Genomic DNA, 25119 nt, shown 5'->3' with positions numbered 1-25119 from the left:
ACACAAGCAATTCATTGTGGTGTCCTCTCCACATCAGGATGGAAAGACAGCCCTCTACTGGGCAGTGGAGAAAGGTAATGCTACCATGGTGAGAGACATCCTGCAGTGTAACCCTGACACCGAGAGCTGCACCAAGGTACGCATAGTTAGCTGTAAAGGATTAAAATGCATCCGTCTTACCCTGTGAGTTTCTTGATTGTCACTTTTCAATTTTCTGATTTGTTTTTGTATTTCTCCTGATTTCTCATACTGTATTTGAACTAACGACAGAAATATGGGGCTTATATAAATATAAATATTCCCTTATTAGAGCTGACTCTGGCGTTTCTTTCTGAAAGACTGATGTATGTGATATCTTTTTTCATGTGTAGGGGTGATTCATTGAAAATTTGAAGGTCATGTGCACGGACTTCTGTGTCCTAAATAAGTTTGAAATTTGAATTCAAATGTCGTGTTTGTGTTTTAGGAAGGAGAGACGCCACTTATTAAAGCCACAAAAATGAGGAATATAGAGATCGTGGAACTGTTGCTGGATAAAGGAGCCAAGGTGTCTGCAGTGGACAAGGTGCTTTATAAAACACACACAAAAAAAGAATCATAACACCTTTTATGGTGTTCGTTAGTGAACTGGATGTTCTGTTTTCTGTGTTTTCAGTTTTTCAATGACGAGCATTTTGTCAGTCTTGTGCTTTTCTTTCTTCCCTCAGAAAGCAGACACGCCCCTCCACATTGCCATTCGAGGGCGAAGCCGAAAGCTGGCCGAGCTGCTGCTGAGGAACCCTAAAGATGGCCGCCTGTTATACCGCCCCAACAAAGCTGGGGAGACACCATACAACATCGACTGCACCCACCAGAAAAGCATCCTGACACAGATATTTGGAGCCAGTACGAACCATTTCTACGTTTCATGCAGAAAGAAGTATTACAAAACGAGCATGTGGATTTGATGCTCGGAAATTGAAAAAAAAGTTAAATGGCTTCATTTGAACTTCTTCTACACTGTTTATCGTTTGTTGACATTTCTATCTTTCTCTCTCAGAGCACCTGTCCCCTTCCGAGTCAGATGGAGACATGTTGGGGTATGACCTATATAGTAGCGCTTTAGCAGACATCCTTAGTGAGCCCACCATGCAGCCACCGATCTGTGTTGGCCTGTATGCCCAGTGGGGTAGCGGCAAGTCCTTCCTTCTTAAGAAATTGGAAGGTAAGTAATCCCACAGCATCCAAAAACCATCTCACACAGAGATAAAAAGTACAGAAATGTTTGGGCAGTGACTTTCCAGTTTCTTAATTTGTTTTCTTTTTCTGGCTTCTCCTGTTCTCTCCTGTTCTCTCGGTTATCAGATGAGATGAAGACGTTTGCGGGCCAACAGGTAGAGCCATTGTTCCAGTTCTCCTGGCTGGTGGTCTTCCTCACCCTGCTCCTCTGCGGCTCAGTGGCCGTTGTCCTGGGCTTTACCGTTGATCCCAAGTTGGCAATCGCCGTCTCCCTCAGCCTCCTGGCCCTGCTCTACATCTTTTTTGGTGAGGATATTGAAGGACTGTGGAAAGATTTTATTTGACTTGCCCGGTGGTGAGATGAGAGTGAAAGGTCAGTTTAGCAGCAGCCTCCTTCTGGACTTGGTTGGGTCTCATTCGTCAAGGAAAACAGATGCTCAGGGCTGGAACACAGATCGAGCTTTGTTACTCTGCCATCTTGCTGTCCACAGACTATGTAGGGCACGGTTTATCATCGAGCTCTGACCAGCAAAACATACCCAAAAATATTTTGACCCCCGCTAGTGTCCACATGTATTTCAGTATGACATATTTTTTATTCTGTTATCAGAGTACGTGGGGTGCTTCAGAGTTATTATGTGGACTAGCTCATATATTGAAAATATTCTCAAATTAAAAGCATAAATATGAGTACACGTGTCTTGGTAATGTGTCACAGTTCCATTTTTGTATCAGATGAGTTTGGAAAGATTTTAACAAAATGTTTATAGTTGCATTGCTCACTAGAGGGTGCCATAATACAACTAATATCAACTTACTCCCCTTACTTGAATTTCTTACTGACCTTTAAGAGGTGAGCCTGTTGATGTTTAATACTTGAAATTAAACACACTGACACAGCAAATATTTATATGGGTAAAGATAATGATATTGTTTTTAGCGATGTTGACCTCGTGCATCTTTTCCTGTATCCAGTGTTGGTGTACTTTGGAAGCCGACGTGAGAGGGAGAGCTGGAACTGGACGTGGGCCATCAGCACCCGTCTGGCTCGTCAGGTCGGTTACCTGGAGCTGCTCCTCAAACTGATGTTTGTCAACCCGCTTGAACTTCCTGAGCAGACCACGCGTGCCCTGCCCGTCAGGTGACAGACACAGAAAAACACTCTCGTCACTACAGTTTTCTGCCAGAATAAAGTTTGGTATGTGATATGGTTGCTGTGTAACTGAGCAGAACACAACATTGTTTCTCTGTCACATGTTATACAGGTTCTTGTTCACCGATTACAATCGTCTGTCCAGTGTTGGAGGGGAGACGTCCATGGCTGAAATGATTGCCACGCTGTCCGATGCCTGTGAGAGGGAGTTTGGCTTCATTGCCACCAGGCTGTTCAGGGTTTTCAAGAACGATGAGAACCAAGGTGACATCACTGTTATGGTGACATCACTCCACAGTCACAATTAAAACTTTTTTGGAGAATATAAATAATATTACATTTACATTCGATATAACTATTTGTCAGTTTCTGATAACTTACAAATATTTTTTCATAATGACATCTAAATGCTGTGTTATGTACACTCGGAACAATGCAACTAAAATTATAGTAAATATGTAACGCAGTTTAATAGCACACTAAACCAGGTCATAATTAAGTTATAATTGCCTTTTATTTTCATGGAAAAGCTATTGAAGGATGGGACACTTGTACTCACGATGGAGCTTTTATCAACAAAGGCACTGCCTCAAACTAACTGCAGTGTTCCTCCGATAAGCATTTTGCAGTGGTGCTCCACCGCTCAGAGGACACTGCCACACACCGACAAACAAATACCCGCATGCAAGATTGAAATGGCCATCAGGAGAACTGGGAGTTTTCCCGGTGGGCCACTATACAAATTAGGCTATTGGGTCACTGAGAAAAAAAAAAAATAACATCAGAGAAACCCTGAGAGGGAGGGAGCGAGCGAGAAAAAGAAAGCTAGAGGGAGTTAATTGTGTTGTGGTAAACAGCCCTGTTGAGCAGGCTGTGGTCCTCTGTGGTTCTGCTTGACTATCATCTTCCTCACATCTGTCTAACTCCGAGATAGATACATTCAGTTCTGTCCCATTGCTCCGCCCACCTCCTTACTGGTTGTGTATTGTGATTTTAACACGAAGGTAGCCAGCAGTAAAGTGCTGCTTACTTGCTTAACACCAACGACAAAATAAGAAAAAAAGTTAGAAACTGGTGCACCTCTGTCTTGCACACATTTTATTTAATTGTACACCACAATTAACACACATGACAAGACAAACATGTGTGATCTATAGCAATTCTAAGGTCGTTTGAAGCCATTCCTCCTCTAACATAAATACAGGTCAGACAACAGTACAGCTGCTGAAATAAAGTACTGAACTGTTGAGCAGTGTTTTGTTTATCATTTACCTACTTCTTCAATAGTATCAGTGTGTGAAGGTGCAGTAGGGGTAATGCCAAAATATGGTGTTTGTTTTGTCCCCTCTGTGTATCTGTCTAATATCACCGTGTACATTCCTCCAACACCTCAGGTCAAAAGTGGAAGAAAACGTGTTGTGTTCCCTCGTTTGTGCTGTTTGCCTTGACACTTGGCTGCCTGATCACTGGTATGGCACTGCTGGCAATCTTTAAGGTGAGTTTAAACAAGGAAAAAAAGCTGTTTATTTAGATGGTCGAGTTATCCTGAAATACTGCATGGGTTTCTGTATTTTAGTTCTTTGCTAAGAAATCCTCCCGGTCGTTGTGCTCTTTGTAATCTGTAATTCTGTAGTTGTTTGTGATGAGTTTTCCAATGTGGATTCTTCATTTGTGTTCACCAAGATTCATATTCTTTGTGTTTAAAGAGAGCGGAAAGGCAGTGGGTAGAACAATGAGGCTTCATGTGGGCAGAAGTAGCCACAGGGGAAGGGGGTCTGCCAAGTTGACTTTGTGTAGACACAACTCTGCTTAAATGTAAAAGTCTTTGACTGAGTTTCACTCTCTTGATTCTTCAGGTGGACCCTCAGAATCTGACAGTGAATGCAGTGCTGGTAGGCATGGCCAGCGTGGTTGGCCTGGCCTTACTGCTCAACTGTAGGACCTGGTGGCAGGTGGCCGACTCTGTCCTCAACTCCCAGAGGAAACGCCTGCACAGTGCTGCCAACAACCTGCACAGGCTCAAGAGTGAGGGATTTATGAAGGTAGAATAATGCACTTTAGTAATTGTGTCTGAGCAAGGGTAAATGGAAATCCTGTTGTCATAGCTAATGGGACATTCCATTTGCTTACGAAGTTATGAAGTTGTACTTCCTAATCCAATCAAATTCCTGTAATGCATAAACATTGTAAATTAGATTGCTTTGAGTCACTGTGTTTTTCATGTCTCTAACCAGGTTCTGAAGCATGAAGTGGAGCTAATGTCAAAAATGGCTAAAACCATCGATGGCTTCACCCAGAACCAGACACGTATGGCGGTTATCATTGATGGGCTGGACGCTTGTGAACAGGACAAAGTGCTGCAGATGCTGGACACGGTGTGTGTTTGCATGTATGGGCAGATAAAAGATGAGAGCAGCTTCCTCTGAACCGGTAACAAGATAATGAAAAAATTATATTTCTTGACATCTGCCACTCAAGAACATTTGTAACCAGGAGACGGACTGTTGTGGAACAGATGCCATGTGTCCTTCACTTAAAGTGGGTCTTTCACCTGTGCACAGAGCCCACACATCTCTGGTGCAGTGCAGCCACCTTGGTTTTCCCAGCTGCCGCAGCTCGCCTCCAATTTTAGATTTCTTCCTCCCAGCTGCTGTAATATAATTTCCTTTAGCGAAATGTTATTATTTGGTGAAGTAATCCCGGAGAAGATGGCAACCTCCTGCGTGCTAATGTAATCTTCTCATCTGTGTGAGCACCTCCCAGTCACTCTAAAACCCTTTTCTGATGCGAGAGACTCAGACAGCTTTCCGGAATCCACTTCTTTTAGGTTACACATTTATCAATTACCAAATGAATTCTTTATCCCCCGCCCCGTCAGTCTGTGTAGTTTTCCCACCAGACATTAAAAGATGCAGACATCATGTGATGGCGCCTTAGTTGATGGTGCTGACAGCTGCTTCAGGGACGGAGGTTCATCGTCCTGTGGGGCGAGCCCGAGGGTGCTGGCCAGGGGTTAACAAACCATGAATACATGTAGCACAAATCGATGTCCTGTGACACTTGGACAATGTCCCTTAGTTAGCAGGGTGGAAATCCCCAGCACCATGTGAGTCAGCTCTCACAGGAGTCATTAAGTTTAACTACTACAGCTGACAGTTGCTTTGAGCAGTCAAGTCATATATTGATTAGATTGTACACCAACCCATTTTCACATTAAAGCACTAGACACCCCAGAGTGATCTGCTGTGGGTAAAACTATGTTTTTCATATGACTCGAGCCCAGTCCACTTTCAAAACCCCGTGTCTTGGAGCATAATGAAAACATTGACTCAACAGGCTAATATTATATTTTCTGCAATTTAAAAGAATGTTGAACTAAATTATGATTCCTTTCTCATTCCAGGTGAGGGTCCTCTTCTCTAAAGGCCCGTTCATCTCGATCTTTGCCAGCGACCCCCATATTATCATCAAGGCTATCAACCAAAACCTCAACAGTGTGCTGAGAGACTCCAACATCAACGGACACGACTACATGAGAAACATCGTCCACCTGCCAGTATTCCTCAACAGCAGAGGACTCAGTACGGCCAGAAGGATTTGCATGGCAACCCCCACCAACGGAGAGGCACTGCCTGCTGAGGGTGAAAGACCAGCGCTTACACCCAACGCATTCTAATATATACAAATATGAGGGCATTTGCATGGAGTTTAGGACATTTGATTAACACGGATGCTGTTTTCTGTTTTTAACACAGTCTCGTTTAAAACGTAGTGATACTTAGTTGATCTGTTGACCCTGTCTCTTCCTTTCCCCTCCTCTCTCAGGATGGCACGAAGACATGGACAGGAAGGTGTCTCAGAGCAGCCTGGCCCAAGATCAGTGCAAGTTTGGCAGCAAAAGCACCCTGAACCGCAGGGTAACAGCTCTTCATGTTTACTTGTATAGGCCAGGATTATATTATGTACAGTGTTTCGGTGGGATTAACTACAGGATGGAATCAGTGGTTCATTAGCTAAAAGAAAGACGCTAATAAACAAAAGAGCCAAGGATAACAAATTGCAGAGATTTTATACAATATTAAAATGGTGACGCAAGGTAACATACCATTTTTTTTTGTTGTTGTTTCATTCCCACAATACTCATGTCTAGAAATGATTGATGCCTTTGCATTAATTAGGCAAAAGGAAAAAGCAGTCAGTCCACCTCAACTTGAACAGAAAACACTGGGCTCCGGTGGGTACCGCCGCCTCAGAAGCCCTCGCTGCTCTCCCTCTCCCGCCTCCTCCCTGAAGGGGGTGTTCAGTACAGACGTGGTGTTGGCAGGCAGTGCAGAGGCCAGAGGACAGAAGGAGACACGCAGAGACGAAAAGAGAGAGGTGCTCGGTGTGCGGCCAAGGTTCCTGGTGTAATTGATGTAATGGCTGTTTATCCTTCCTGCTGCGTTGCCACAGCCTAATGACAAGGCCTAGCAGCAGTGGGTCCCTGTGACAAAACACTGGCACCAGGTCTGCTGGCAGGAGGCTAAGTGACTCTGCTGCTGTCGCTGATGCCTTCCTCCCTCCTGCGAGACCTTCCCACCACCCCTCCTTCCCGCCTTCCTGTCTTGTTTGTTTGTTTGACATTTGTTTGTACCTCGGGTTTATCTAATACCCTCAATTATTAGTGTTGGCCCTTTTATTACGGGGCAGCGTTCTCTTTTTGTACGCCCTCCGCCACTAGCTAGCTCTTGGCAGGAGGGCCCTCTTTCTACAAGAGGAGATTAAAATGAGGGCAGGAGGGGGAAATGAATTAGTGGCTCTCCTTTTCCATGTGGCTTCTCAAGTTGGGGATGACATCTTATTTTCATTTATTTAAATCAAGCTCGTCAAAGTTTTTATATGAGCATTTCTATGTTTCTAAACTACGCAAGCAATCGTCAAAATCAACCAATAACACTGAAATTACAGTAAAAGTCAGTATATATATTCGAAAGTCAGCCACCCAGACGTGTGAGTATGACAGACCTTTTCAGCTCTGACTGAGTGGTGGCCATATGTTTCATCTCTGAGAAAGAGGTCATGAGACTGGCGTTACAACTTCAAAGTCAACCAAAAGCCTCGCCTTGGCTCATGACCATGGCAGCTGTCTGATATCATCACAGATGTTCTCCGGTAGATCTGTGTCAATAGCTCGCCTGTGTGTCATGACTTTTCAGCTGTGGACAGTGGCTCTTTGAGTTCTTCTTTGCAGTCACAGAGATTTAGAACCATTTTGCCCATAAAAGGACAGATTGTATGCAAGAGAAGATTCCCATTTATTCCAACCCACAACCCATTTGTAGGGTTAAGGTGCCAACGTTTGCTGCCTTTTTTTTTTTTTAACAGTCGGGAACTGCTTGTATGCTACGGAATTAGTTACTGATATACTATATTCAGATAATTAATTTTTGAATGTGAAAAGAATTGTCCAGAAATATATAATTGGGTTGTTTATAAAGTGGGTAGGGTGCACAGGAAGTAAGGAAGGAAGAATATGAGCTCATGAGAACTTATTCCTTTCATCTACATGTATTCCCAATCTATTCAAGCATAAGGTCTGACGACGGCATGGCCTGTGATCACATGGCGACCCTGAAATGCCTCCTCTCCTGTCTCATGATGCAGAGCTTGCAGCAGGGATGATGCATACTTCGAGATCTAACTTTAGAGACCTCTATAAACAGTGTACAGCTCTTAAGTGACCTGCGGCTCTTTTGGTTTTATAGCTGTTCCTGTTTTTCAGGTCGTGTTAGATTCTGTCAAATTTAGAATTTAGAATTTCTTATTTATTTATTTGTATGTGTCACATGATGTGAAATGCGATGATTTGGTTGATACAAGTTGACCTGAAACAACAAATGAAGCAAACCACAGTTTTGGAGATATCTTAATCTTGTCATGCCACCTGAAAACAAATTGAATCCGAACATGTGAGATTTCCAACCTCATTCTAATGCGACTGTTTGTCTGTTAAGGACACATACCGACGCCGCCAGATGCAGAGGACCATCACCAGACAGATGTCCTTTGACCTGACCAAACTGCTGGTGACCGAGGACTGGTTCTGTGACATCAGCCCGCAGACCATGAGGCGGCTGCTCAACATCGTTTCTATCACAGGTAAACAATGAACCACTGTCAAAAGTCATTTGGTTTTCATATCGGGGTTAAAGTTGATCAACTCTTTTTCAAGGGGATTTGTTGGCTAATGTAAGTTTGTTATTACTGGGGCTGCAGGAGGAAAAATTACAAAACAAAGCTCTAATGAGATTTAATTTTAGACCGTTAGGGACTAAAGTGGCTACTAAAGTGGCATTTAATCAACCCTTTGTACTTAGGAGTTCATTTTGCTTCTAAGTTTAATCACTTATTATTGTGATCAATTATACATATGTTTAATTTAAATATGACATAAAAAATTATGCGCGGAGATTTATGAATCTTTAATGAATTATGTAAAGGGTACAGTGACAGAAGAGACAGGAAATTTGAAAAGCACTTATGCACTAATCAATTAACAACAAGCTGGTTGACACGAGATCAATTGATCAGGAGGAATTTGTTTTCTTCTGCAGATAGGAATAACAACCCCTAATCTCCTGCACCTTTGTTGACAGGTCGTCTGCTGCGGGCCAATCAGATCATATTCAACTGGGATCGGCTGGCATCGTGGATCAACCTGACCGAAGAGTGGCCTTACAGGACGTCATGGATCATCCTGTTTTTGGAAGAGGCCGATGGGGTGTCTGACCAGGTCACTCTCAAGACCGTCTATGAGAGGTAAACACACGCACACACAGTTATCCCATGATTAGTTATTTGTCTGATCCATAAGATTTACAGACTTTTTTTTTATTAGACGTGGATATCTTCTTTCTTTTATTCTCTCCAACCTTCCTTTCCTATTTTTTTTCTAACTCAAGATCGGCACTGGCAGACTGAAACCTCCATTAGCATCAAATTTGAATGATCTCAATGGGAATTAGGTCAAAGATACCGAATGACCCAGCTGCTGCTATAAAAACACTAAATCATCCCTGAAGAGATCAACAAGCCAGAACAAATTTGAGAGGTGGAGTCAGGAAAGAGCCATTTTTTGCTCCGTGAATCACTAATGTAACTAACTCTAACCAGCAGATGGCAGTAGAGGATTTTGTTTTCCATGGGGGCCACATTATCAGTGCACGTTTAGTGCCAAAGGCTGCAAGTGCCACTAATTGGCAACTGACAGACAGATTTTATAATTGATCATAATGTTCAAGGCAAATGATGACTGAATTATTGCCTGGACTTCTCGAGATTCACGAAGGGACACTTTTCCTTCAAACTGTACAAGGAACAACTTGAGCTCAAATGTGGAGCAATAAAGAGAAAGTCCTGTCCTGTACCGTGTACAGTATGAGCGTTCGTGCCTGTGTGGTCACGGATGCTCTTAGGCGTGCTCGCTACAGACAAGACAGACAGAGGCTGAGTCGCCGGGTTTGGGTGCTGCTGTGCATCAGTCGCTGGCCTTTAAAGGTTGCACTCTGTCACAATACACTAGCGCCCGCGACTCCTGCGGCAGGGAAGTGTCACAGACATTTACTGTCAGCTAGTCATCCAGCTCGATTCAGGAGACAACCCTCCATCCCCCATCTCCAACATAAACCGCTGCCTCATTAGATCAGGTTTTTCATTAAATTTGTTTTTTTAAAGGACGATAAGTCTTACCTTGCTTTTTTTTTTTGTGTGTGTGTGGTAATGAAGAATTACATGAGAAACTCACTACACTTCTCTGCTGTATTTCTCTGCCTTTTGAAAGTATAGTAGACACCCTTAACAACAAAAAAAATCTATACTTTTACTGTAACTTTTTATGGAGGATAATACTGGAAGATAGAATTATACTCTGAGACATTCATTAAATCCTGGCCTGTTTCCAAATCTAACGAAAGGCCTGGAATCGGGGGCCCTTTACCACAGCATGGGATTGTACTTCCACTAATCATTAGGCTTAATATAGCCATCATCTTGTTTTTGACCAACGGTCCTGTCTTTCCTTATCTTCTTCCTCACTGCGTGTCTTTCCGAATGGCTGCTCTGTTCCGCAGTGGCCGTCGAAGAAGCTGCCTTAATGATGATGACAGGAAGCCTCGAACAGGCTAAACACAACGCCTTGCCTTGAGGCCTTATCTCTTGCACCAATCTTCCGCTGATAAGACTCGGGCCTCTGTCTGCGTATCTTTTTCTGTCTCCGCTCTTTTCTTCCTCTTTCTTGTGATCTGAGGCTCTTCAGATCTCTTTTTTGTTCTGGGTGAGTTATTCTGTCTTTTTCCCGTAGCGGGCACTTGACCGGCCTCGGAGAACCTCAGGGTCTTTCTCCTGTCTGCCGTGTCTGCTCGAGAAATAGATAGCGTCTCTGCTTCGCTTTCCTTTTTAGCAGCACGTATGAATTTGCACATGCACCGTTCACGTGCACACATCGTATTGTTGCAGTCGACAATTTCCTTTATTTAATTCTGTCACTGCAGCGTGCACGTGGTTCAGATCTCGTGTGTGTTCTTTGTTTGGGTTTTAGTATGAATACATGTGTACGAGTTGTGCTCAGCCATTTTTACACTGCACTTCCCCTGAGCGTTACTAAGTGAATATATTAGTGGTGAAGTGAATGTGGGGGTGAGTCAGCCTCTTATAGGTCAACTGTCGCCCCGCATCTCAGTCACAAGGCAACATGCTCTTCCTCTCCTCTTTGTAAAGCTCACTGCAGCTCAGTATACCACAGTGCACACAGCATTAGAAATATTATATCTTAATAAATCCTGGGATGGATAAACTACACAGATGTTGTGGGAATGAATTGGATACTATTTGTATTTATTTTGTATTTGTATTTTATTTCCATCCAAATCAGTGCAAATAAAAGAAAAAGAAACAGGTTTAATCCTGGCCTTTAAATGTGATGGTCTCAATTACATTTTAATTTAAGAGGCTAGCTGGCGCATACAATCTAAACTAATCCACCACACTTTAAACCTCAACAAAATAGTGTAAAAATAACACAGGGTGCCTTCCAGTGAAGAAGGTGACAGCCGCTCTCTGTGGCATTCACCTGAACTCCTACAAAAGAGAGAAAAAATAGAAACCCACCTTCCCACCTATCTCACACAAACACACACACGCGGGCTTTCAAAACAGTGAAATGTCTTTTTTTAGCAACTTGCTTGGCAATAACAAGCATCCACGAAGGGCTGTGAAGTGTCATTGTTGGACACGACGTGAAGAGAAAAGTGTGGTGCTAATTCCCATAGTGGGAGCGGGCTAGTGCAGCCTCCCTAATCTGATGGAGAATGTGTAATCGTTTAATAACCTCAGCGATTTCTATCATTAATGCTGAGACCGTGGGGCTACCCAGAATAATACAAGGTAGCAGAGGGAAAGAACTGTGTAGCAAAGATGGCACTGCGTGTGAAAGATATTGGCTCAAAAACCTACATGCACAAATACGCACAGAGCGTAGTTAAAATGTTTGTACCTCTAGATCTGCTGGGAAAACTACAAATTACACGTTGAGCAGTGAGCCAGCATCACCGTCTGCCCAGTACACTGAAAGAAACTGAAGAGAAAACAAAACAAGAAGTGCTTTGGAACAGTCGTCCTATTTGTAGACGTCAAATTAACAACCCCAAGTCCATCTTTCGAGTGCTGTTTTTTTTAATCACTAGCAAATTGAATTTGAGGCCTGTAGCCTTGTGACAATCATTTCCAGTGATGTCATTCCTTCTTTCTCTGTATCGTCTCTTCTCAGGAGTCAGTTGTCCCTTGTTTTAGCTGCCATTAGAGACTTAATGACTAGAGCTAACCTGGCTCTCTCCTGCTTTACGGTTATTACTTTAAAGCAGCTCTGCCATTTCCAAAGTCTGTTAATGGGCCTCTGTATGTTTATTTCCTTGATGTTGTTTAGAATCATCCCATTACATTTTGCCATTTAATGGAAGCTCTTCTGCAGAGTAACTTGAAGTGACTGAGCAAACACGGAATCTGGATGTTCTTCAAATACACTTCTGTTAGACAGAGTGCCTGTTGTGAAGAGTTGGTAATCTTCCTGGAGGTTTGTGTTTTGTGAATAACAACCAAAATTTGCTTAAAAATCGGCTTAAATTGCAGATAGTCTCTTTCAAGAATATGATCTGATTGGATTTTGTATACATACCGACATAATTTTACATTAAATATACTCTGTGTAAGCATATACAGTATGTAATAATATTACCTTAGTCAACAGAATGCAAGTTGGTAACAGACCAACCCACTAAAAACAAAAGACACCAACAATCAAACATGTGGTCAAAACAGAACAAACCAACCAAATTTGCAGCTGAACAAACAAAAAATAATTTATCTTTGTAATGTAGCGATTTGGCAGCGTGGACAGTAGGCAGTTCAATTTGCAAACGAAAAACAAAATAAAACGGTACAGCGGAAGTGATGGTGTCATGTAGACCTGAAATAATTAGGCAACCAATGAGTGGGTCAGCAAACAAATTTAATAATTTGTCATTTTTCAAGTACATTTTAAATGTAAGGATTTTCTGTTTGCTATTTGCTTTGTTTTGTAGGATAGTAAACTGAATGTCTTTGGGTTTGGGACGATTGTTGGGACAAATTAGCAATTTGAATGTTTTTAATGTGTTCTGGGAATTGTGATGGGTATTGTTTACTATTTTGTGATACTTTGTGATTGTTGTGGGTTGTTATTTCCTTGATTCAAGGTCTGTTAAACAAAGACAAAACGAAGCACAGCTGAATCCAAGATCAGTGGAAACGCTCATCTCCTGCTTGTCTGCATCCACTTTCAGCAACCTTTAAAACAACCCACTCGTTCATGATGATGATGATTTGTTTGAAAGTGAAGTAGTCTTACTTGTGGAGGTTAACATTTTTGGACCTAATGATGTATGAGGGCGGGTTCAGTCAGACCCTCAGAGAGTTTATTCCTGGACGCCCAGATTCAACTCTAAAAAAGAAAAAGAAAAAAAGAAAAAGAAGTGTCACTGGTCCACTGAGCAGGTTCCTGCACTGCTCTGACATCTGGTGCCCTGTCTGTGCCAGGATGCCCCCGCTGCAGTCAGGAGTGCATTTCTGGCGCAGCACCTGAATCTTCTGTTCATTACACATCCCACACATACATACACAAACTCTTGCACGCCACGCCCTTATCGACACACTTTACACACAGTTGTAGCAATGCATACATGTTCTAACTGAAACAGCATTTGCGACACAAGTTTTTGCAATTGAACATATGCATGCACACATGCTAAGTTATATACAAATCATATGCATGTGGTACATGAACAACACGCACACACACACACACACACACACACACACACACACACACACACACACACACACACACACACACACACACACACACACACACACACACACACACACATACACAGAGCTAGCTCTCACACCAGTGCAAGAACATATGTCACCCCCAACTCCTCTGAGAATTAGTGTAATTAATCAGACCCTGAGATGCAGGCTGTGTTCAACAAACATGCACACACAGCGCAGGATGCAGAACACGGCAGAGAATTTGTCCTCGGGTAAAATTGTACCGTTTCAAAGTGCAGTCTCACTGTGTTTCCGAGTGTTTGTAAGCGAAAAGCCTCTTGATGCACTTTGTGCTTTTCTTCGTCAGGTTGCGGCTTCTGAATAATCTCCTTTTTCTCTCTTCCCTTCATCCTCCGTTTTGGCCGGACCCTGCGTTCATCCACCAAACAATCGCCTTTTCAAAGACGTGACTAGAGCCAGGCACTTCTTGGACACTTCAAAACTTCTTTTTTTTTTGATTCACTAATCACACAGTCTGAATGAATATGTAGCCCTGCAATTCAGTCTTAATTAGAGCGACTCTTATCCCAAGTACTGAAACATTAAGTTGACACTCTCTTCATTCAGGATTACTTTAATTGGCACAATTATTGTAATTTGGTTGCAATTATGTGCTGGGATAAAAGCACCATTCCAAAGCTCATGTGGGTGATTCCCTTTATGTGAAGTCCTCTAATAAGCTCTTAAATATCTGTCCACAAAAAATAATGAGATCCTATTCTTTTCTTATAATGAACACTTCTGAACTTTTCCTGCCCTCAAAATGAAAAGTCTTTATTCTTTTTCCACGTGGCCTATTGTTCATGTGAATTCCTGTCACTTTCGTGGTACATTCTATAATCTGGATGTGCAGCAAATTCTCAAAATGTTTTTCTTCCCTTTCTTCGTCCTCTGAGAGGGCCCTTTGTCCCTGTGCTACCCCCCCCCCCCCCACACACACACACACACACAAGAGGTATTTCAGTGAAATACGTAGTAAAACTAATAATTCGATCGCTCATTGCACTGCCATTTGCCCAGAGACCTAAAAACACGTGTGAAGTCACCTGCATCTCAATAGAGTTCTGGCTCCATCACTGATAGCACACCGGCATTGAGACCACACATCAGACCACCTGACTGACGAGCAGATAAAGACAGCCGGGGACAAAAAAAGAAACTATGGTTGGTGTGAGATAAAGATGCAAAAGGGAGAGAGCCGGAAAGAGATAAGAAAGGGCACCAAGAGTGGGTGAGAAGAAAGCCTTCAGTCTCAGGAGGTAAAACAAGGTAAAAGAATCAGAAGTGTGTGTGGATACTATAGAAGATCAGCCCAGATACCAGCAGAATTACTGCGAGAAGTTTGCCAGTAGTGTGTTAATGTCTCGGGCGTATTCGAAGCCTCCGGTGATGCTGCCGCTCCAACTGAGACAGTCCAGGTGGTGGACACACAAATTCATGCACATGTCCCCTGGGTCCCACTTGGCTGTTTATATTAGTGAAACTGGTCCTCTGCTGATTGCATTGTGCAGTGTGTTAATGCGTATGTGTTGGTTTGGCCTGCATTGTCGTTCCTCCAACCCTCAGGTGTTTGCCGGCGGGGTCTGAGGCACGAATCATCATCAGCCAGCTCCCAACACCACTCAACCCCTGCTGAGCTGCTTAAAATCAGAAAAAAAAACAAAAAAACATGGCAGCCGTGGCTAGTGTGTACAGGTGACACAGGAGGAGGTTTGTGTGTGTGTGTGTGGCGTGTGTGTGCACAGGAGGAGTTTTTGACTGTGTATTTGTGCGTGGAGGCTACCACGTGAGCACGGAAAGAACGTTATGCAGCATTCTTTGTTCGAAAATCCTTAAAGCCCTTTTCTTTCTGCCTGTAAGCCGAGGTTGAGGGATTACTCTAATTGGGCTGAAACAAGAGAACTGCTCTGTTCTCTTTTTTTGTACAAAGCACAAATAATCAGTTCAAATTCACCTCTGACTGGCCTTTGCTCTTTAGTCACAGAGTCGTCCATCAGTGACAAAAAGGTTGGATTAACATTTAAATGTGACACTGAGATGGGAGAAAAAAAAGAGGGAAGGGCTGCGAAGCAGACATCTGCCTGATACTTTGGTATTTCTGCAGTGTTGAGCATTATCACTGATCTCCCTCTCGCGCGCGCGCTTTGCCGTCTCTTTGTGCTGGAACTGCTGGAAGGTGGGGGGGCTGATTATAAATAGCAGTGCAGGGTTGCAAGAGGGTCGGCGCTGACCTTTTAACGGACAGCAAGATTCAGCACTCAGCCACCGCTGGAGCCACGGGCACTCTTGATAACTGCACACACATACTTTATGTATACACACACACACACACACACACACACACATCCGGCCCTTAACTTACGTTAACATCCTGGCCCTCCAAAAGTCAATGTAGGTCAGGCCCTCTTAGGGTTTGTGTGTGTGTGTGTGTGTGTGTGTGTGTGTGTGTGTGTGTGTGTGTGTGTGTGTGTGTGTGTGTGTGTGTGTGTGTGTGTGTGTGTGTGTGTGTGTGTGTGTAAAATGGCAAAGAATGACTTGACAAGTGAGCGAGGCCGCAGGAAAATAAAGATTTAGCCCATCCAGACTGTATTGAAAGGGATCACAAGTGTCCTTTTCTGCCCCATCTTTACTTTAAAAAGCAGCTTTTAATTTGGCATGTGATCGGGCTGCCGCTGTGCAGCTCAAGGATTTGCTTATCCGATTTTTCTGCTCGGGTCTCTCAAGCAATCTGCTTTTAAAGACGGTTCTTAAAAGTCAGGCGAGGCTTTGCCACTAACCCGGACACAGTTTGGAGAGGAGAAGCTTTTGTCTCATCCTACAACATTTTCGTTTTTTCTCATTGTTTAGTTCTCGTGCTCTCCCGTGCTCATTGACGCTCTCCCGTCCTTCCCTCATCTCGTTTCTGATGCAGGCGCCCCTTTCAGTGAAGTGAAAGAGAGGATTACTGGTTCAGCATGAGATTCCCAAGCTTTATTTGTCACATTTATCACACACTGTATGGATTTCAGTTCCATAACAGACTTATTCCAGATATATTATCTGTTGCTGCACATTTGTCTTCACTTTAGCAGTCTACCCCACTTAACTCCGCATCATATGGCCTATCAACTGGCCATTACAGCTATCCAACAACCGCATGGGCCGATACGAACTCCGCGGTGCAATTAGTGTCACAAGGAACAAACTCTGCCACGGCCTTTGGATGCTCCAAAGTCTCCTCCTGTGCATAAATCACCAGGCTGAGGTTTACTGTTTTACTATTTGTCAGGAATGAGGCCTTAGTTAGTCTGAGTGGAGGGTTCAGTTAAGGTTTTTGGGGTCTGGAACAAGGAGGCTCCGTTTCGGCGCGACACATGAGTTTAATCAACATTTCAGGGAACCACTGAGTCCTGAGCCCGTCTCACCGAGAGGCCGCTCGCTCCGAAAGCCGCTCGGTTTTTATCAGCATGGTGTGTTTCCCATTAGCCTGCTTGTCTCTGCGGTTTGCTTTGGGATGCACAGGTCCAGCTTAGTACAAGAGAGTTTCAATTACTGGACTAAACTTTGCCACAAATGTATATGGAAAGCAGACGCTGCCACAAGTTGTCAGTTGGCACTGCCAAGACAAGGAAGCGAGAGAGAGAGAATGTTAGAGCGGGAGAGGAAAGCAGAGACAGAGGGTGTCCACAGTACTTGAAGCATTTGATTTAAATCAAGGAAATACGTCTGGATATTAAGGAGACAAAGCACATGGCGTCATCTAAAGTGAAAACATATTTTTGCTCTCTCCCTCTGCCTTTTGGGTGGTGGAGGCTTTGGCAGCTTCCACTGTAACAATAACCTCCCTCAGCATGGATGCTGCCACTGTGCTCCACGCGCCAACGTGCCTGTCCACTGTTTTCCCAGAGAGGGCCTCGCTGTTTTCATCCACGCGCCTCGGCAGTCACTGCCAGGGGCTCTGACACGACTCTGACCAGGAGAGGAATGTGCCGGACCCAGGCCTGGTTAACTTCTTCACCCACACGCTGTTGTACTGGTCACAGTGTCTGACATTGAAACTCTTGAGCCTCTCAAACACAATGTGCACAGGCGGTTGTCTGTTCTGCAGGCATCTCTCTGTCTTTGGGCCCCTTTATGGAAATGTTTGGCAGAGAGACCACCTCTCTGTGGCGTGTGTGCGAATGTCGTCCGTAAGCACAGAGGGCAGCTGTAAAGCAAAGTCAAGTGGCACATTCATACTTCCAGTGCCCAAAGAGAGCATGGAAGGGATAGAGCCACGAATTCTGCTCACTCCCATCAGCTGCAGTGTGTGGGAGGTTGAGAGGAGAAGAAAGGCTGTGCTCCAGTCAGCTTTGGGACCTATTAGCATTTGGATAAGCTCAGAAAGCTCCCAGTGGCCACGCCACACAGAGTGGTTGGACCTAAGCGCCTGTACTGCAGCAGTTATAAGCTGGTTCCTGTCAATGGGCCCATTGTTCAAGAATGGCTGCTGAGATTCTTGACGGCCTTTTCTCACTTGAAAGCAGCCTCCTGGCTGCTCCAACCCGAACATCCATCTTATTATTTAGCAACTAATTGCTGATGATGAACTGTCTGACTAAGTGTAAAGTGTTGTTTCAGTTGCTTAATGCCAACAAGTCGTCATTAGTTGGCTGCATTTAAAGTGGTTTTGTTTGGCCTTTGTTTTGTATTGGTTACTGTTGGTCTTGTAACACCATGCTGTTTAGCATGTTGTGTGTTTTCTTGTATTTTCAGTCGTTTTCCTTTTCCACCATCCATTCATTTGTGCTCTCTGATGTCTAATAATGACCTAATGAGGCTATAATTAAAGTGGGAGCTCCGCTCACCGCCTGACCAGTCAGCTGGGAACATCAGGAATGGACCTCTGACTCCCTCACTGTCTCCTTATTTCTTTCCATCTGTCTGAATGGATGTCCTTGACTTGTTCTTTTCAGCAGCTCTTGCTTGTCTTCGTAGGCGACGACGCTACGATACGTTTGCAGTGTTCAACAGTATCTACAACAGATCGTTTGTTGTTGGGCGACATAAATTCAGGATGAATTTGTCCCACTTATCTCATTTTCTCTAAAGGCAGCTGACTGTGATAATAAAGCAAGATGAACGAGTTCTTGAATGAGTTCTTTTAGTTGTAATAAATAGCAGAAAATGATCACATTTTTAACTCTTTAGGCTATAATAAATGTATCAAATAAGGATGATGTAGTAGATCAAGATTTCTGTCACTAGAACATCACAAGCGTTATTTTCCTTGTTGTTGTTTTTAATTTGTGTGTGTTTACTTGTGATGGTTATATTCGATGGTCCTATAAACAGACACAAAATTCCTAAGAAAGTCTTTGGAGTGTAGTCTTTGTATAGCAAAAGGAAGTGCCCTGTGTGAATGCATGTGTGTGTGTGTGTGTGTGTGTGTGTGTGTGTGTGTGTGTGTGTGTGTGTGTGTGTGTGTGTGTGTGTGTGTGTGTGTGTGTGTGTGTGTGTGTGTGTGAGTCACTGGCTCCTGTTGGTCTGTGTGTGCAGACCCACAAATAAACAGCAGTGAGCCAGCTGGAAATGGGGGAAAGCACAGGCTTCTCTCCGTCTGCATACGGGTTAATATAGTTCATGAGAAAAGGAACCAAACACCCTCCTCCTGCCCCTCACCACACACACACACACACACACTGGGCATACGCCTGTACATGCGCTCAAATACACACACTCCACCCTTCATCTGTACCTTTTGAATATCCCCATCCTCTCTGTTCAGGTGTCTGCGGTGGACGTTATTACACGGTTGTTTTTCTCACTGGTATTTGACTGACGCCGTCACCAACGCTGGTGCTGTGTGTGTGTGTGTGTGTGTGTGTGTGTGTGTGTGTGTGTGTGTGTGTGTGTGTGTGTGTGTGTGTGTGTGTGTGTGTGTGTGTGTGTGTGTGTGTGTGTGTGTGTGCGCGCGCGCGCGCTCACATAGGTAACATCTGTGCCTTCCGAATCCCACTCACCCTCTGCAGCGGAGGTCACACGAGCAGAGTTCTTCTGTGTGCCAACATGGAGCTTCCTCGACCTTTTGGGTCTTGTTAAGGGTTCTGATGGAACAAACACTGAGAGGGCTTTGTCGACGGGAGCCAGCTGTGCCTCGCTGTCCTCCTCGCTCACAGCCTATTCTGTCTTCTTTCAGTCTATGTGAGTCCGTTCTGGCAGCTGGGTGGGGATGGTGGGTCGGGGGGGTGACCCTCCTGGGCTGCTGTAAAAGGTGAATCTCTGCAGGGAGATCATATCGGATCAGGGAGATAAGTGAAAGTTGAGCAAAGCTTTAGATTTAGTTCAAATTTGATGTCATTAAATCTCCACTTTAAGATTAACAGGTAATGTTTGGCACACGGGCAAAATGTAGCCCGTCCCTGTGGTAAAATATCTTCACATCTAAGTTACTCACTATGTCTGAGCATGTCAAAATGTCTTTCTAGGACACCCCCATCCTTGTATTTCTTGCCAGACTTGTACATTTGGTTGGAGACATCCTGTAACCACAAGGTCACAGGTTCGAGCTCTGCAGCAGCAGATGCATCCATCACCAGCCATCTGTCCTGTCAAAATGTCCTTGAACAGAAGACTGGACCCCTACCTGTTCACTCACTGGAAGCAGTCTGGACAGCAGTGTCAACTAAAAGCCAAAAATGGAAATTATGTAACTTGTGACTGAACACGCTGCACTTTGTTTTTGACCACCAATCACTGAGGTGAGAGAACCTCAGTGAATCGGGCTGATAGGGGACATTTCGGCCAGTATAGATAACTGAATTAGGTTAACTGATCGTTTGGATTATCAGCTAACAGTGTGCTGTGTTGAACCTTCGCCAGAAGCTGACCTCATGCTGACTTAGCTAGCATGCTGCAGCAATGGTACTAATCATCCAATCAAGTCGCAGAAAGACCTGCCTCTGTTCGGTCTCGAAAACAAATCAGCCCGAGGGAAAAACCCAACGTTTTGGGCTGTATTCTCAGCAAAGTGCACCAGTAGACAGACTGGGCGACGTACGGGGAGGCGTGTGAGTCGGGGTCGATGTGGAAGGAGAGAAGGTTAAGCGGGATGCAGGGAGTGAAAAGCAACGACTGAGAAAATGATGACGGGTCCGGATGACAAATGGAGGCAGAGATGAGAAAAAATGTCTACTCCCCACTGGAGTCTGCTCATTCATCTGATAAGCGCGGCACACTCTCCTGATGAATGGCCAAAGTCATAAGTCACTCCGAGTTTCATATTTTCCAGTCCGAACGATAGGATCAACGAGATGTACTGATTTCCTCGGGTTGTCGGATCTTGCATCCCTTGTGTACTTGGCACCATGTTACCTTGTTTTTGATTAAACTGATACCTTTTTTTTTTCTTAACCTTGTGGAGTGGAATTAAATTTCCCACCTCATAATGTTTCAGCATTCACACTCTATATTTCCTTTGCTACTCATGAACTCCTGGTTTAAAGCGTTAATGTAGCCTGTATGCTGCAGCGTTTGATGAATTCTCAATGTAATGTCTCCGAAATTGAACCCTATAAATTGTTCTAACCTGATGTTATTAATATGATTCGAGGGTGATGTTTCCTTCTGCAGTATAGACCGGAAAAACTCTATCACGCAGTAATGGAACAATCTCCAAACATGGCGTTTACTTTGGGTCTGCGATAACAAACATCATGTAAACTGTCGCAGCGCATCATGACGCGCTTCCGTCTGCTGCTTGCTAAATTACCCTGATTGTCATCTTCTCAGGTTTCCTCCTCTGCTGAGAAAAGATAACATCCCTCACCCTATCTGTCCTCGAACACCCCCCCTTTACCTTCTCTATCTTGCCTTCTCTAAATCCAGTTATCTGTCTGCTCTCATGATGATGATGATGACCGTTGGTATATCTTTTCAATCTTAACAGTACTGCTTGCTATTTCCTCTTTTCTTTTTTCATCCGAATGTGTTTTCTGCTACAGATGCACAAGTCAGAATTGACATATTTCAATTATATGCCAATAAGGCATTACACTTTATTGTTTCATCCCCTATCGCTTTGCTTTTTGACAGTAAAGACAAACAGAAGTCAATCAAATTGTAACTTCTTTTCTATGCAGATTTTTTAGTGATTTTGAAGACGGTACATTCGATCCAATGTATAAACTTTTAGTATTTGACGTGTTTTTTTTTTCTCCTCTAAAGAATCTCTAAGAATATTCCCACCACAAAGGACGTGGAGCCTCTGCTGGAGATCGATGGAGACATCCGTAGCTTCGAGGTCTTCCTCTCCTCCCGGACGCCCGTTCTTACTGCCAGAGATGTGGAGATGTTTCTGCCCTGCACCGTCAACCTGGACCCCAAACTCAGGGAGATCATAGCGGGTCCGTATACACTCAGTATATTTCACAGATGGCCGGAAAGCCCAAGGAAAAAAAAAAATCTGCATTAAATGTCATAAAACGAATAGTGTTGGGTCATCATAACCCGCCAGAATAGCTTCAGTGCTCTCTGGCATGAATTGTACGAGTCTTTGGGGCGCTGCTGCGTTGGAGAGTGCTGTCTATGACGTCAAAATGTGTTTCGTCTTGTTGAGATCTTTGGACCGGAAGGGAGAAAATGAAGGTTTTCTTGATCTTGACGTTTCCCTCTGTTGTTTCCCTGATGACTGTCCTCAGCAAATGGACTTGCTCATTTGGCATCTGCGGTATATTGTTCAGTTGTTATAACATGACAAAACAATAAACTAAGTAAACGACAGAATATAATAGCATGGAGAAACGGAGAACTTTCCTCTGTGATGTGTTGGATTCAGTGCCAGCTCATTTGGCAGTGACATTACTCATAGCATTGCAGCGGGGTTTGCTCTAAAATCGCCCACTGCAGGGACTCTCAATAACCCACAGCTTGCTTCTCATTTCCAAACAATCAAATGTCGAGCAGGTTTTCACTACAGCCCCGTGGAACCGGGACAATATTTTCGCTTGCTGTCACCAATCTGCCTGTAGCGCGGCACCACATTTCACAGTTTGTAGCTCCAGTGACGTAATCGTGCTTCAGTATTAAACTGCGAGCCCGAGTGGCGCTGTACTTTTGCTACCGTGCGTCAGCATCCATTCAGCGTATACATGAGTGTCAATGACGCCTAGTGTGAAGCTGCTGCATCATAGTGTTATGAGACCAGAGAGAACACATTCACACACAGAGAAAGTCTGTTCCATTGAGCCAACTTTGAGTCATGGAGGGCTGTAGCTGACTAAGTTCTACAACCAGACATCCAGTCTGCAGGTTTAAGACTCCTCTCCTAAATGTGTGTTGGTTCGTGTCGTGCAAATATCCCTGAAACATGTGTTTGTATTTGTGTGCGTTCCCTAAAGTGTGCGAGCGTTCTCACCTCCGCACGTGTCCACAGGGAAGCGGAAGGTGACCGACGCCGCTACCCAGTCATCCCGCTCCCTCCACTCCCTCCGCGGCCAGTTGGTACTTGGTGCCCAGTGTCCTGTGGCCAGCCAGTGGGCAGTGCTGTCAATGATACCCGCCCATGAGCCTGACTCACATCATAAGGCCCCCATTGTGTTCACAGGCTGGATTGGGTCTCACTCAGCATGTCATTCAGCAGCCACTTGTATAACCAGGAGACATTCTGGTGCCTGCTTCTGTTTCTGGTTCTTACTTTCTTGCCAGCCACACAGAGCCACTCTGTTCTGTCTTCGGGCTTATTTAACTTTAATTTGGGAGGTTTTACCGAAGCTGCCCGACTTAGCTCCTACTCGACTTCTCTCAAAGTCAAATTGATTTACGTGAAAACAATTGTGGCAAAGCACTTACAGCGTGAGATAATTTCGATGATTTCAGATGGTCTTCTTTGTTTGTTTACATGGGTGGATTTATTTGTCAGGGACAGCAAGGGGCTACATGTGCCAGAATCGTCACGTGGCTGGCATATAATTTGGAAAACAGAATATCAGCACGCCTGCTGTTTGTGAGCAAACAGAGTAAGAGGAATCAAAGTGAGAATGGAATTCACTGTTGAAGGTCGCTGTAATCGTAACATCTGCACCCATTTTCTCTCCAGTATTTAGTTGTTTGATTGTCTTCTATTTTGGATAAGGACAACGATCAGGAACAATGTTCTTGTTGTATTCCCTGCAGTGATTTGGGAGTCAAGGAATTTAACTCTTGTGTACGTCAATTGTTTGATATGTATTTTTCTCTTTGGATTCACAACTGTCTGAACTCTCCAGAGATGATGAAATGAAGCTAAATTATTGATGCGTGGGTGGATCTGAAGGGTCTTTATAGTCATCGCCAACACATTCTCTCTCCCCGCGTTGTTCTTTTTCCCCTGGCTCTGCCCTCTCTTAGATGTGCGTGCGGCCAGGGAGCAGATGCACATGGGAGGAGTGAACTATCCCACGCTGCCCCTGCAAGAGGCAGCGCCCCGTCCGCAGTCAGGTTACGGCCAACACTCCGCCGCGTGCTCTCCGACCGGCTCCTTCGCTGGATCTCTGCCTCCACAGCCCCACAGTGCCTACTTCAGCGGGATGACGGGGCCTCAGCACCCTTTCTACAACCGGGTGAGACATGACAGGGGCTCCTGTATGGATATAACGTCCTCCGCCTACCACTAAAAGTCTATTAGTGGTCTACATGGGTGTAAAAAAGTGAAAATGTCATCATCTTCATAATCCAAAAATAGTACATATTGTTCACTATCAACACTATGAAACAAAATTGGAATTCTTGACTACTACATAACAGCAACAGCAGAAGCAAACACCAGAAAGGGCCTTTCTGAATTCAGCTGCTCCGTCCTCTGCACATTATCAAACTGCAGCATTGTATTGTCCCCCTCAGCTGTTAAACTTGGGTTAATCGTGCAGTAAACAGAATTTGATTGTGCCATCTGACCATGAACCAAAAGCTAGTTTTCCCTGCAGCATTTTGTCTTATGTGTGCACGAGCTCCCTCATATTATTTTATGATTTTTATTTTGCTTTACCTCCCCGTCTGCCTCTCCTCGTTCCTTCCTTCTCCCCTCATAGCCTTATTTCCCCCATCATGTGTATCACCTGCCACGGCATTACTCCCACCATGCCCCCCCATCCTCGCGCTCCTCCATTAAACCACCCGGTCAACCCCAGGACACCAATGGACTTGTAAGTAAAGAAGTTGCGCTAAATCTATTTCACATGTGCTTTCTTCTCACACTGGATGATTACAGCAGCAGATATACTCGTTGTTGGACATGTTTATATCATGTGTGATTGGATAGATTGAAAGTTCAAGCAGTTGCTATTACTCTCATTGTTCACTCTGTCTTGTGTCATGTTTCTGTCATCTAAATTACTTTTACTAAAAAAGAAAAG

General features: G+C 44.1%; 1 protein-coding gene across 1 annotated transcript in view; it reads left to right on the top strand.

The window, feature by feature from the left end:
- Positions 1–25119, top strand: part of kidins220a (kinase D-interacting substrate 220a) — a 43227-nt gene that overhangs the window by 8649 nt on the left and 9459 nt on the right. Inside the window, exons 10-26 of the mRNA XM_069718184.1 lie at positions 38–136; positions 467–565; positions 708–885; positions 1040–1204; positions 1345–1524; positions 2194–2359; positions 2484–2635; positions 3766–3866; positions 4228–4413; positions 4606–4746; positions 5775–6012; positions 6197–6288; positions 8365–8509; positions 9007–9169; positions 21956–22134; positions 24116–24327; positions 24796–24909. Coding sequence (XP_069574285.1) covers positions 38–136; positions 467–565; positions 708–885; positions 1040–1204; positions 1345–1524; positions 2194–2359; positions 2484–2635; positions 3766–3866; positions 4228–4413; positions 4606–4746; positions 5775–6012; positions 6197–6288; positions 8365–8509; positions 9007–9169; positions 21956–22134; positions 24116–24327; positions 24796–24909 — 2610 coding nt within the window. The remainder of the gene's footprint in view (positions 1–37; positions 137–466; positions 566–707; positions 886–1039; positions 1205–1344; positions 1525–2193; positions 2360–2483; positions 2636–3765; positions 3867–4227; positions 4414–4605; positions 4747–5774; positions 6013–6196; positions 6289–8364; positions 8510–9006; positions 9170–21955; positions 22135–24115; positions 24328–24795; positions 24910–25119) is intronic.

This window comes from Brachyistius frenatus, unplaced genomic scaffold (assembly GCF_029030835.1).
Source record: "Brachyistius frenatus isolate BFR_SWC_R1_liver_20210118 unplaced genomic scaffold, ASM2903083v1 Contig_187, whole genome shotgun sequence".
NCBI lineage: Eukaryota > Metazoa > Chordata > Actinopteri > Embiotocidae > Brachyistius > Brachyistius frenatus.
Note: the sequence above shows the minus strand (reverse complement) of the source record. Positions and strands in the feature narration are given on the sequence as shown.